This window comes from Pseudopodoces humilis, chromosome 11 (genome assembly GCF_049639895.1).
Source record: "Pseudopodoces humilis isolate 2021_Gansu_Grassland_sample_001 chromosome 11, ASM4963989v1, whole genome shotgun sequence".
NCBI classification, from domain to species: domain Eukaryota; kingdom Metazoa; phylum Chordata; class Aves; order Passeriformes; family Paridae; genus Pseudopodoces; species Pseudopodoces humilis.
In genome coordinates, this window is record NC_142210.1 from 9,463,282 (window position 1) to 9,475,709 (window position 12,428).

The 12,428-nt window shown below is 50.6% G+C and overlaps 1 protein-coding gene across 2 annotated transcripts in view; it reads right to left on the reverse strand.

Moving 5' to 3' along the window:
- Positions 1–11,873, reverse strand: part of IRS1 (insulin receptor substrate 1) — a 50,203-nt gene extending 38,330 nt beyond the window's left edge. Inside the window, exon 1 of one of the 2 annotated variants that reach the window (XM_005527106.3) lies at positions 7,362–11,872. In XM_005527106.3, the coding sequence (XP_005527163.2) occupies positions 7,385–10,918 (3,534 nt within the window). In that variant the 5' untranslated portion in view covers positions 10,919–11,872 and the 3' untranslated portion in view covers positions 7,362–7,384. Of the gene's footprint in view, positions 1–7,361 lie in introns of both variants that reach the window. The other variant, XM_088061142.1, reaches the window with a different exon arrangement.
- Positions 11,874–12,428: the final 555 nt, after the last annotated feature.

A 12,428-nucleotide genomic window follows, 5' to 3' on the forward strand; every position in this document is an offset into this window, starting at 1 on the left:
CTTTTGTTAAATTTCGCATCATTTCTGTAAGTGGAGAGTAAAGCTGCTAAACTTGTGAATCTTTTTTTTTTTTCTTAAGTTACCGATGTCTCTCCTTTACTATCTCTATTTCATGTAGTCAAAATAATAATCACCATTTATCAAAGCCCCAGAATTATGTAAAAATAGTATAATGCTATTCAGTTTTATGAACTGGTACTCTAACACATCAGATTGTGTCCAGATGACCAAAAGCCAGCTTTTACCATTCTGACAAGTTGGGAATTCAGATGTATTTGCCAGTATTAATATATTTGTGTTGCAGCTTTTACCACAAAATGAAAACCACAACTGCTCTAACAAGCAGTAACAATAGCTTTGTCATTTGAAGTTTTCTTTTACAATATATTCTTTAATTTGAAAAAAAAAGTAAGAGAATCTATACTTACTAATCTGTAAGACAAATTATTGAACTAATGAACCCAAATCAAATTTATAACTGTCCAAGTATTAGAGTGTAAGGAAGAAAATGCTGAAGTTAAAAAAATCTGTGTGAACATAGTCCTCCTTTTATTGTATGTATTTTATAAAATCAAGGGGTTTTAATGTTAAAATGCACTCATTTATATTTATCTTGTATTTAATTCAGATTTGTATCTTGTGGTTTACTGCTGTCGTTGTAACAGGGATACCACAAGACAAAGAATTCAGGAAAGAAGAGCTGGAGACAAATTCTACTTGCCTTACTAAGCAAATCAACCCGTAAAGGTCAGAAGACTATCCAAATACTAAAAAAAAATATAAATAAATAAAATCCAATAACAAATAAGGAATAACATGTGCTTCCTAAGCAGAGTCTCCATTCCTGTAATAATTTTTTTTTAAAAAGTACAGAAGATAAAACACCTTCAGAAAATTGCAGAACCATGCAAAATGACCACCTCTAGAACAAACTCTTTATATCCAGGCTCTCCACATTTCTCTATACTCATCCTCAAACTTTCAAATATCACCATCACAGTTCCCCTCAGATCACAAGCACCTTGCACTTCTCTCTATCTCCATCATCCTGCCATAGTTTCTGTGTCCCCCAGGTAATTTCTCTCTCATTTCCATCTCCTTCCCATACTCTACAAGTGCTGCCTGGTCTTCACCTCAAGTTCCCCATTATCTTATGTCAGTAACCCCCAGTCTCTCCTTGTCACAGCACAGGTCCCATGAACAGCTTTCCCCTCCTTTGTCCTTGTCTCTTAAGAGTATTTTATAACTCTGTCAATCAAACACAATGATTACTTTTCATTGAAACTTGCTTGGCAAAGAGGTTAAACCTAAAATGAAATTAGTTTTGGAAAATAATATCTATTTCTCTTCCATATCACTGGACACCAAAATTATTTTTAAAGCTTATTTGACTTTATTAACGTAATAATCAGTATTGAACAGATCCACTTTCAGAGCTTCAATAAACTGAGTAAAAAAATCCACTTTGTTCACAAACAAGCTATTATACAGCTAATGGTTCAAAAGAATATTCAAGTACATTTACTTTCAGTACTTGCACTAATGTATTTAGGAAGTCTTGAAAATTCTACAGTCCTAATGAATATAAAACTTTAGCTACTATAAAGTATTCCTAAACAATGCAACATACTGAATATATTGGTCAAATAACATTCCCATTCCACAGCTGCTTGCTGCATTTTATTTAAGAGCTTTAATTCTCTATTTACAAGTGTTATCTAAGGAAATGTACAATCTTCCTACAGTTGCTACTAAAAATCAGCATCACCCTCACCCTGTAATAACATATTTCATTTTCAAATTTAAACCACATTCAAAAACCAGTTTGTTTTTGAAATGTGAATGTGAAAACCATGTCCAGGTAGTACCTCATAATCATATGAATTTGTTTATAAATCATTCTGTTTCAGTTTTAAGCCAGGAAAACAAAAGAGAAACACCTAAACCCATTAATTATAAGCTTGTGGTCTTGTTAAACAGGAGAACTGCAAATATGCAAGTATGTGGAGACACAGGCTCAATTTTGGCAAGTAATTAAGTATGGAGAAAAACTGGTGTGTGCATACAGTAAAAAATGCACTGTTTTGTCTACAGTAATATCCACAAAGCATGAAAAACTTTCATAACATGCTGGTATTTACCTTGGTGCTGACCCAAAACTACAGAAACTTCTGTTCTTCAGTTTGGGAAACAACACACACCCCTAGAAACTTAATTTAACTGTACAGGTCTTGTTTTGTCACCCTTGTGGGTCTCTTCCAACTTTGCACATCCTATGATTTTATGAATTGCTGTGTTTCTGTTGTTCCACCTTATGATTTTAACTTGAGAAAAAGAACAAAATTATTGTAAACTATGAAAGAAGTAAATTTAATAAGCAAGCAGTGTCTCAGCAAAAATAAAACCCAGGTACATAATACAAGAATGACATGAGTAATTTTCTGTTTACCATCATATGTATTTTCATGAGAACCATACAAAAGTTTAGTTCTACCCTTAGAAGTGTTTTGCTTTAAGTGGATACAGGCAAAAGGTCTAACAACCCTACAGATGCCCTTGCGTTGAATTCCCATTGTACTGTTTTCCATTTTCTTACATCACCAAAAATCCCCAAACCACCCATGCAGTGGGTGAAATAGTCAGCATCAAAGCTAGAGTGAGCCAAGTTACCACTTGCTTACATTACACATATTCTATTCTGTATTATTAGCACTTACATTCAGGAGTTCTCAGAGTCATCAACAAAATGGAAATGAAGCTTTGAAGCTTTGGAGATCAAAGCAAGATACCTAGATTCATTCTACTATCCTGCTACAGCACTTCCTGTTTCTCCAGAGCCAACATCTAATGGTTTCCTTTTTGGAATATTTTTTGATTCTATACTCAGAACACAAGACATCAGCAGTTCATCTTCAAAACCCCTGCTCATTTGAGGAACCTTCTCAGAGCAGCCCCAAAAGCCGGATCCAGAGCACATCCATAACATCTGCTCACCTGTTGTCTTGGGTTTGTGTGCAGGGTTTGGTAGCAGGGGGCTACAGGGGTGGGTCCTCTGAGAAGCTGCTGGAAGCTTCCCCCATGTGTGACAGAGCCATTGCCAGTCAGCTCCAAGATGGACCTGCTGCTGGCCAAGGCCAAACAGTGCCACTGACAGTGGCAGCACCTCTGGCATTATGTATTTAAGAGAAGGACAAAAACCTGCACAACTGCAGCCAGAGAGAGGAGTGAGGCTATCTGAGACCACTGTGGATATAGGAAAGTACCCTGCAGAGGAAGTAACGGCAGAGACAACATGCAATGAACTGGCCAAAACCCCCATTCTCATAACCCTGTGCTGCTGTGGGGAACAGGTAGAGAAATGGGGAGTAAAGCTAAGCCCAGGAAGAAGGTGGGGGGAAGGTGTTTTAAGATTTAGTTTTTATTTCTTATTATCCTACTCTGATTTGATTGGTAATAAACAAAAATAATTTGCCCAAGTTGAGTCTGTTTTGCCCATGATAGTAACTGATGAGTGATTTCTCCCTGCCCTTATCTTGACTCATGAGCCTTTTGCTGTATTTTTTTCTCCCCTGTCTAGCTGAGGAGAAGAGTGATAGAGTGGCTCTGGTGGGCATTTGGTGTCTAGCCAGGACCAGCCCACCACATCTGTGCATGCAAAACCCTAAGCAGGAGGAAAACAACTTAGGGCTACACTGCTCCCTCCCTGCAATTCTTCCATGTCATGGGCTGGTGTTTCCCAGCACAGCTTGGCAACTGCAGCAACGTAGCCTTCCAGCTACAGCATAAAAGGCCACTCATCAGAGGATCCAAGCACCAAAGAGTCACCATCTGTGCTAGACACACACAACGGTACTCAGTTCTCTAAAGCAGAGGTAAAAGTTTGGGCAGGAGAGCATACAGAACTACACTGAAACTACAGCACTTCTAACAGGAAAAAAGAAGAGAGTTAGGGCAGGGCCAGCTGTTTGGAAACAGACAAGAATATATGACAGGGAAGGCAGTGGGATTGGAGAGTGCAGAGGAATGCCGTGGGTGAGAGAGAAATGTTTTTCAATTAAATTTGGGAAAGAACATGATGATTTCGGCCAGTATCTTTAATGTTAGGAGAAATAATTACACTTGAAAGAAATTAAAAATATTTCAGAATCCAATGCTTGAACAACTTGGAGGCAGTTGGCGGAGAAGGACAGGGGAGCAGGGAAAAGGACAGGAGTTAGCTAGTTTGCATCAAAGTAGCAACAATCATTTTACCCTTAGGAGATGAACATTTAGGGTAATTGTCCTGTAGATGGCAACAACAAAAAATTCCAGAATGGATAAAACAAGCATTATCCAGATAGTTTTGGCCTTTGGGATGTGGTGGAAGATTGTTCTATGGAGAAAAAAAAAAAAAGCACGTGCAGTCCCTTTGCCACTTCTGAGATTAAAATGTAAATAATAACCCATGAAAGAGAGGAAAAGTAGAGAAAGAGTACTTAGTGCAGCCTTCCTCAGCCCTTGTTCTGATATTTGCAGCTTCACCTTTCCCTTCCCAGCTCCAGATGTTTTTCCCTCTCCACTGTACCTGCTAACACACCAAGTAGCTTTTCCTTCATCTTTCACTTGCTCAGACACCAACAGGAGAAACCTTAACTGCAACCTCCCCGCTCTCAGCTGCAGCCTCAACAGCCTCAGCTGCCAGAAGGAACACGGGAAGCTGGCCAAGGAGGCACAGCCTGCTCTGCTGCTTGTTGTGAAAGGCAGGCAAAGCTTTGTGGAACTGGAGCACCCTTACTGCATGTGGAGTTTTTTCAGGTGAATGGTCCAGCTGAAGGTGTTCAACAACTTTTTCAGGCATGTGGAAGCAGTCCCATAACTCACTCAGCTCCAGGCAGGTTTTCTTAGGAATGGCATAAGGTACAACCTACATGGAACAAATCTTCTGCCAAACCTAAGTTTTACCTCCAAAGCAAAAAAGGTACAAGCACATATTAAAAAAAATAGCTGTAAAAATAGTTTAGTATGAATAAAACGTTGTTGGGATTCTTTCCTTAGCACACTCAAGGGATGAGCTACTTGGTCTGAATTTTGCAAGGGAAGTTTCAGTTGATGGCAAGAAATCTAGCCTGGGAAATAAGAGTCCCGAGGGTTAGTGTCTGAGAATGCTACAAGCAACCAACAAAGCTTTATATTGGAAAGGGAAAAGGAACAGCCATGGCTCAAACTCCTCATATAATGACAACCTGATTCTCCCCTTGCCTCCCAGAAGAAGCTGTACCTCCTCAATCCAATCCTAATTTTGGGAAGTAAGAACCAACTTCAAATAACAGATGTTCTATTATACTCTATTTTACACAATGCTGCCCTTAAAAACATCTGCATAGTATTCTTCAGCCAGCTCTTATATCAAGTCTTCCACATGCTAATCTTTCACTGAACAACATAATCACAGCAGGTGTCTACCTAACACCACCATGGAGACTATTGCCACAGCTTTTATGTTAAAGATGACACATAGTTCAATTAAACAAGCTGTCCACAACAAAAGGAAAGCAGTGCTTTTGAAAAAAAAGTGTAAGCAAACAGTTATGACACTGCTCCCTGCCAGACCTGCCTTCTCACACCCTTCATATATTCTTTATTTACCCACACACTGACCAAGGATCTTCTCTCACACTTACTCCCCAGTCTCAGCACTGCACAAGTGGGAGGGAACAGTGATGCTCCCAGCAAAGTGATTTAACTGCAGAACATGTTGCATCCTCTGGCAAAAATTCCCTCCAGAAGAATTCACAACACCAATGCTGTCCTAAGCAGATATGGATTCCCAGGGTAACAAAAGTCATCTGCAAAAACAGGGTTTGTGCAAGCACATGCCAGAACTAAGAAAAGGTGTGGCTGTGTAAATTTGTGTACATTTAGTCACCAACAATGTATGATGACACTCAGCACAGTCCTGTCAGCCACAAAAATTACCATTTCCTACCAGTTACCACTTGGACCAAACTGGCAATATTTGCACTGATCTTAAGTCCTACCTTGAACTTTCAAATTAACCTGGTATTGATAGGTCATGTAAGACAAAGACTTAATATTGCTTTGCTCTAATGGGCAACAGCAGCGAGTGCCAAGCAGCAAATATGAAGAGACTGTTTTGCTTTTGTTCAGGTTATAAGGATGCAAAACACGTGAAAATGAAAAACATATGATCCCAGGCATCACACCAACACCAGCCCTCAATGTTCCCTTCAGCACAGCAAAAAGGAGACACAAATACTGAGATGATGTAAACAGTGGTATGAGATTCAACCCCTAATATCATTGCATATATTCATAGTGACTGCTTAAACTACTATGATTGCTGCTGCTCAGGTGTGTAGAAACTGTTAAAATCCAGTGACGAATTTTACTAGACAACTATCTGCCAGTACTTGCCTGCACCAAAACAAAACACTCTTCACCTTTCATGCAAGGACTTACACAGGTGTGCTGTACTTTTCGAAGGCTTAACAAGATACATTGTTCTGTGCTGCATGCTGAAGTTCCCACTCAACAGAAACATCACACTGCTTCCAACAAGGCTGCTACTCATCTTACATGTTTGTAATCAACGTGCAACAAATAGCCTAGCAGAAGTTTTTCCCGAATTAAAAATTAAAAGCTTCAGGAAGAAACAGAACACATTAGTCAACGCCAAAAACACAGTTCATAGGGCTCATTTCTTGTGCTGTTTGTAACACTGAAGCACGCGAGGGACAGCCACACAGTTTCAACTGAAACACAAGTGATAGATACAATAGTCTAGAGGCTTTGAAGTCTGTTTTCAAACTCAAAACTCCTTCCGACAATACTGAATTAACACTGGTCACAGCCCCTTGATGTAGATGCCCTTAGCCGTGCACGTGTTAGCACGGTTCACTGCTCTACTCTTGTCCACAAGCGTGATGATTACTGACCAAACCAGGATTACACTGGGAGTTTACTGTTGCCAGCCCCATATAGAAGCGACTCGCTTTCACATCTCTCTCCCCCCCACTTTCGAAGCACTGATAATTCTGAAAAGTAAAAAAACGTGGCAAAACCGTAAGCACGGTATCGTATCCCCGGCTGAACGGCAACGTCCAAAGCTACTTTGGAAGTACTCCCCAGCCCGTGCAGGTGCGGGCCAGCGGCGGGACACCTGCAGGGATGCTGCACTCCTGAACGCTTCTGCCACTAAAGCATGCTGCAGTGAGGCCAAAAGGCTCATCGAAACCAACCCAATCCCGCCCGCCCCCATCCCGCGGGAAGGCACCGCCACGAGCAGCCTCGACCCCCCGCCCCAGCCCACTCCCCGCGGTCGTTCCACTCCCCGAGCGGAGCCGCGCCCCGTCCCGGCTCACCTTCCCCAGCGGGCGCCCGGCTCCTACATCTCCTCCCGCTTCTGGAAGCTGATGCTGGCGTACGCGCTCAGATCCTCGCCACAGTGGCCACTCCCGCGCTGCTGGCCCGGGGGCTTCGGCGGCAGCGGCTGCTTCGCCTCGGCGGGGGTGTGCGGGTGGTGGTGGCGGCGGTGGCCGCAATCCCTCACCAAGTCCAGGTCGATGTAGTTGAGCCCGTTCTCCAGGGCGGGCGCGGCCCCCGGGTCCCGGCGGGCGGCCGCCTCCCCCGCTCCGGGCCGCAGCCACACGTTCTCGAAGGAGGCCGAGCTGTGCCGCTTCACCTCCTCGGCGCCCCCCGCGCTGCCGCTCGGGAAGGGTGCCCCGAGCCCTCCCGCCGCTCCGCGGGCCGCGCTCGGCGTGGAGGAGAAGGTCTCAGAGCTGTGTCGCCGCCGGCCGCCCTGCGGGTCGGCGCGGATCACCTTGGCGCTCTGGTTGCGGCCGGGGCTGAGGCTGACGCGGGTGAAGGCGCTGCCCGCGCCCAGGCCCCCGAGCAGGGAGGAGGAGCGCGGCGGCGCCGCCGACAGCTCGGCCGGCGGCCGCGGCAGCTCCGGAGACGCAGCGGTGGCGGCAGCCGGCGGGGGCTTTTCGGGGCCGGCGCGGCCCCCCCGCCCCTCGGCGTAGCTGAGCAGGCGGGCGGGCGAGCCGGGGGACGGGCTGTCCGCGTAGTCCGAGCAGGAGCCCCCAGCGGCCGCGGCGCCCCCCCGCTGCATCGCCACGTAGTCCCGGCCGAACCGGGCCGCCCGCGCGGTGGCGAAGCCGGGCGGGCAGGGGGCCCGCGGCGGGCCCGGCTCCATGTTCATGTACTCCTCGGCGGCCTCGCTGCCCGGCGGCGGCAGGGCCATGCTCAGAGCAGCCGAGGGGAAGGGCGGCTTCTCGCCGGCGATGAACTCGATGTTCACGTACTCGCCGGGGCTCTTGGGCTCGGAGGGCAGAAGCACCGGGGGCTGCTCCCGGGCCCGCGGCAGGGTGCTGGCCTTGGGGCCACCCAGCGACAGCCGCGTGGGGCGCGCCAGGCGGCCCTTGGTCTGCACGGCCGTGTCCACCTTGCGCGGGGGCTGCGCTTGAGGCGGGGGGCCGCCCTCGGGGCCGCCGCCGCCGCCCAGGCTGTCGCTGCTGGTGGAGGAGGACGAGTCCTCGGCCGCGTAAAGGAGGCGGCTGGAACCGAGCGCGATGCGGGGCTGAGGACTGCCCTCCTCGGCTGCCCCCGCCGGCCTGCTGCCGCCCCGCCGGTGCACGTGCTTGAAGGAGCGTGGCAGCGAGAAGTAGGAGTAGATGGGTTTGTGGTGCGCTACGGTGGCCGCCTCCTCGACCCCCGGCTGCCCCGCAGCCCCGAAGTAGCAGTCGGGCGGAGTGCTGGTGGTGGAGCCGCTGGCTGGGGACATGTTGATATAGTCGCTGCCGCCGCAAGGGAGCTTCCCTTCGTTGCTCTCCACTGAGAGTTTTGGGTGGTGGCCGGCACCATTCGTCCAGATCTTGCCATAGCCCGCAGAGCTGCTGTCGGGGGAGTAGCTGCCACTGGGGGACATCATCATGTAGCCATTAGAGTCCACTGTGGCTGGAGGGTGGCGGCCACCCCTGCCAGGGTTGATGATCTGCTGTGGGGCCGACACACTCTTAGGACTCATGGGCATATAGTCACCACCCTTGGGAGGCCCCCCACCACTGGGCACAGGGGCTACACCAGGCGACATGGGCATGTAGCCATCATCCGTGTGCGGGGTGGAGTTGGTCCGATGACGGCCATTGTCCATGTGGTGGATCTCCAGGCACTCCTCTGGGTAGGAGTGAGTGGGCACAAAGGCTGAGTGGCGGTAGGAGGGCAGCCTGCTGCTGCCACAGGGGTAAGAAGGCAGCATCTCCGTGTACTCCTCAATGGAGGCCACTGAAGACTGGGAGGGAGTCTTCTGATGGGAGATAGTGGGTGAAGTGCCTGCAGAGTGAGTCCGCTTTCTGAATGCCTTCTCCAAGTCGGCAACCTCCTCACTACCACCTCGAGGACAGCAGGGTGTACTAGGATAGCGGGGCTGCTGCTGAGGGTGGCAGGTGCGTGGGATGAAATGGCCATTGGGTGCTGCCAGGCTGCAGCATGAAGACGTGGCCTTCCCTCCCATGCAGATGTAGTTGAGGTCTTCATCACCCCGGGCAGGAGGGGTGTGTCCCAATGAATCAGGGGTTACACTGCGAAAAGAGCTGCGAAAGTCACACGGGCTTGAACCATACTCATCAGAAGAAATAAATCCACCATCACTAGGGGAGCCAGAAACTGAAGCACTAGACCTTCGTGGAAACAGGCAGTCTGAGGTGGAGCCGTGGCCACTAGTGCTGCTGGATGACAGGCTGACCGGACTGGTGGCTGAAGGAGAGCAGCGCGAGGAAGGCATTGGGATGGACCGGCTGTGGTTGAGTGGAGGATGGAGCCTGGAGTTGCCACGGTGTCTGTGTGAATGAGTCCGGTTAGCACTGGGACTAACGGGGCTACCATCCACAGAGGCAGGTCTTGACATTGTGCCTTCCCCATCACTCGATGCTCGAACCCGGAAAGAGCTGGGTTTGCCACCTGTACCTCCACCACCGGCAGGAGAAGTGGCCGTGACACTCTCAGTCCTGGACCGCCGACTGAGCCCCACTTGGCTCGGTGGAGGGTTGTTGACATGGTGCCTGCGAAGGGGCACAGAGATCGGGTTGGAACAGTTTGAGGAAGACTGGCTCTTGCTGCGGGGCCGGAATTCCTCACTCATAGCTCGCATGGCCTCCAGGATAGTTTCATGCATGTTCTGTGCCACCACTGAGTCATCCACTTGCATCCAGAACTCACCAGGTCCAGTGACAGCTGAGCGTCCCACCTCAATGAAGAAGAAGTTCTCAGAGTGACCACAGCGGCGGATATTGAGCAGCTGCAGCACCACAGCAGCCGCATCTGAATTCAGCTTTACAAAGCTGATGGTCTTGTTAGTCAGGCACAGGCGGTAGATGCCAATCAGGTTCTTTGTCTGCCCTAGGCCCTTCGGCTTCAGAATTACTTGCCAAACTTCCTTAAAAGCTGGACCAGGGGCTACCTCACCATAGCTGTCTTCACCTGCTTCCCCCAGTCCTGTGCTGCTGCCTCCAAAAGTGACATCACTGTGGTGGTGATGGTGATGGTGATGGAGGTGGAGGTGGCCCTTGGCCCTGTTGTGCAACTGCAGCAGTGCTTGGTACCAACTCTCCTGCTCAGGTTCACTGTCAGCTGCAATGGCAAAGTGCTCGTCCTTGGTGTAGAGGGCCACCAGGTGCTTGTTCTTGGAGTCAGCCCGTTTGTTGATGTTGAAGCAGCTTTCTAGTGGGATGGAGCGCTTGGGTGCCCCTGACTTGTGTCTCCATTTCTTCTCATTCTCGTAATACTCCAGCCGGGCGGGTCCAGACTCACTGGCTGCCCTCAGCACAAAAAATCGTTTATGCATGCTCTTGGGTTTGCGCAAGTAACCCACCTTTCTGACATCTGAGAAGAAGCCCTCGTTATTATCCGTGGGGCTGGCCATGATGAGAGGTGGTGGAGCTCTTACTGCAGCTCACAGTCTGCAAGACCCCAAAACAGCCAAGCCAGCCAGGAAAGGCAACTGCCTAAAATAAAATGCATGCAATGACAATTAAAAAACAGAGAAAGAAATAAAAAAGAAAAAAAGCAAAACAGCTCAGGATCCTCTTCTGAGAACGGGACGGGGGAGGGACAGGAGGGTGAGAGCAGCTGTTCAGTGGCAGAGGCAGCTTCCAGCACCAAATCAGAGTTTGTGTTGCTGTTTATGCCCAAATCGCGCTTAGACGGGTAAGCCCGTCCTTAAAAAGTCCAGTCCCGATCAATCCAGACGAAAGTCTCGTCCCAAAACGAGCCGCCGGGAAAGAAAAACGCATCTTCCCTTGCAGGGGTCGGGCTCCGGCGAGGCTGGGACCGGGTCCCTTTCCTCCGCTCCCTGCACCCCTTCCCCGGCTCAAGTTTGCCTCCGCGAGCAGCGATCTCTGTTGCAGATTAAATATCCTCTCGGGGGCGGAGATTGTTTTGCAAAGTCCGGGATTTGCACCCAAAAATACACGCTGCTTTCCCCTCTCTCGCCCTCCCCCCAAAAAAGAGAAAATTTTTAAAAAAATGCCGCCCACAATACAACCCCCCTTCCCCAAATATCAGCGCCGAGGCTGCTGCTCCTGCTCGTGCGTGCGGAGGAGGCTGGCGACCCCATTCAGTCCCATCTCGTTAGGCAGAGAAAGTGCCATTTCCACACGCGGCGCAGCCCGGCAGCGGCAGGAGGGGAGGCAAGCCCGAGTGCCGAAGGAACATCCTCTCTTCCTCCTCCTCTTCATTCCAGGCGGCAGCGCCTCAGCGGCCGGCGGCGCGGCCCCCTCCCGTGCCCCAGCCCGCCGGGGGAGCGGGCAGCGCCGCGGCGGCCCCTTCTCCGCCGGCTTCTCCTCGGAGTTTCCCGGCGCCCCGCACCAAAACAGGCGGCGGGGGCCGCGCTCGCCAGTCCAGCCCCCTCCGCCCGCCGCCGCGGCTCAGGCTCACTCCAAGGAGAACAACACGTGACGGCGCCAGTGCGTGGACCATCCCCGGAGCCGCCGCCGGGCTCCCGGCCAGCGCCGCCGCTCCGCCCTCCGCCCTGCCCTCATTCCGCGCGGGCGCGGGGCCGGCCCCGCCGCGCCCCCCTTCGTGCCGCCGCCCGTCCGTCACGGCGGCGCCGGCGCCCGGCCGGGCGGGGGCGCGGCGCGTAGTAAAGAGGCGTAGACGCCATTCAGCTCCGTGTTATTTATACCCGCCGCCGGCGGCCTCTGCAGTGTGGCGGTTCCTGGGCCCGGCCGGGCGGGGAGCTGCTCCCGCCTACCCGCAGCCCTTGCCGCGGGCCTCGTGGGGAGGGGAGGGGAGCGGAGGGGAGCGGGGGGCGCTGTGGCTGCGGCCGTGGGGCCGCGCCCGCCCCGCCCGGGGCTCGTTCTGCTGCTCGGACTCAAGACTCGGCCCCGACGCTGCCAGCGCGGCCGGTCCCCAACCGGGGCCTGGCGGGAGGG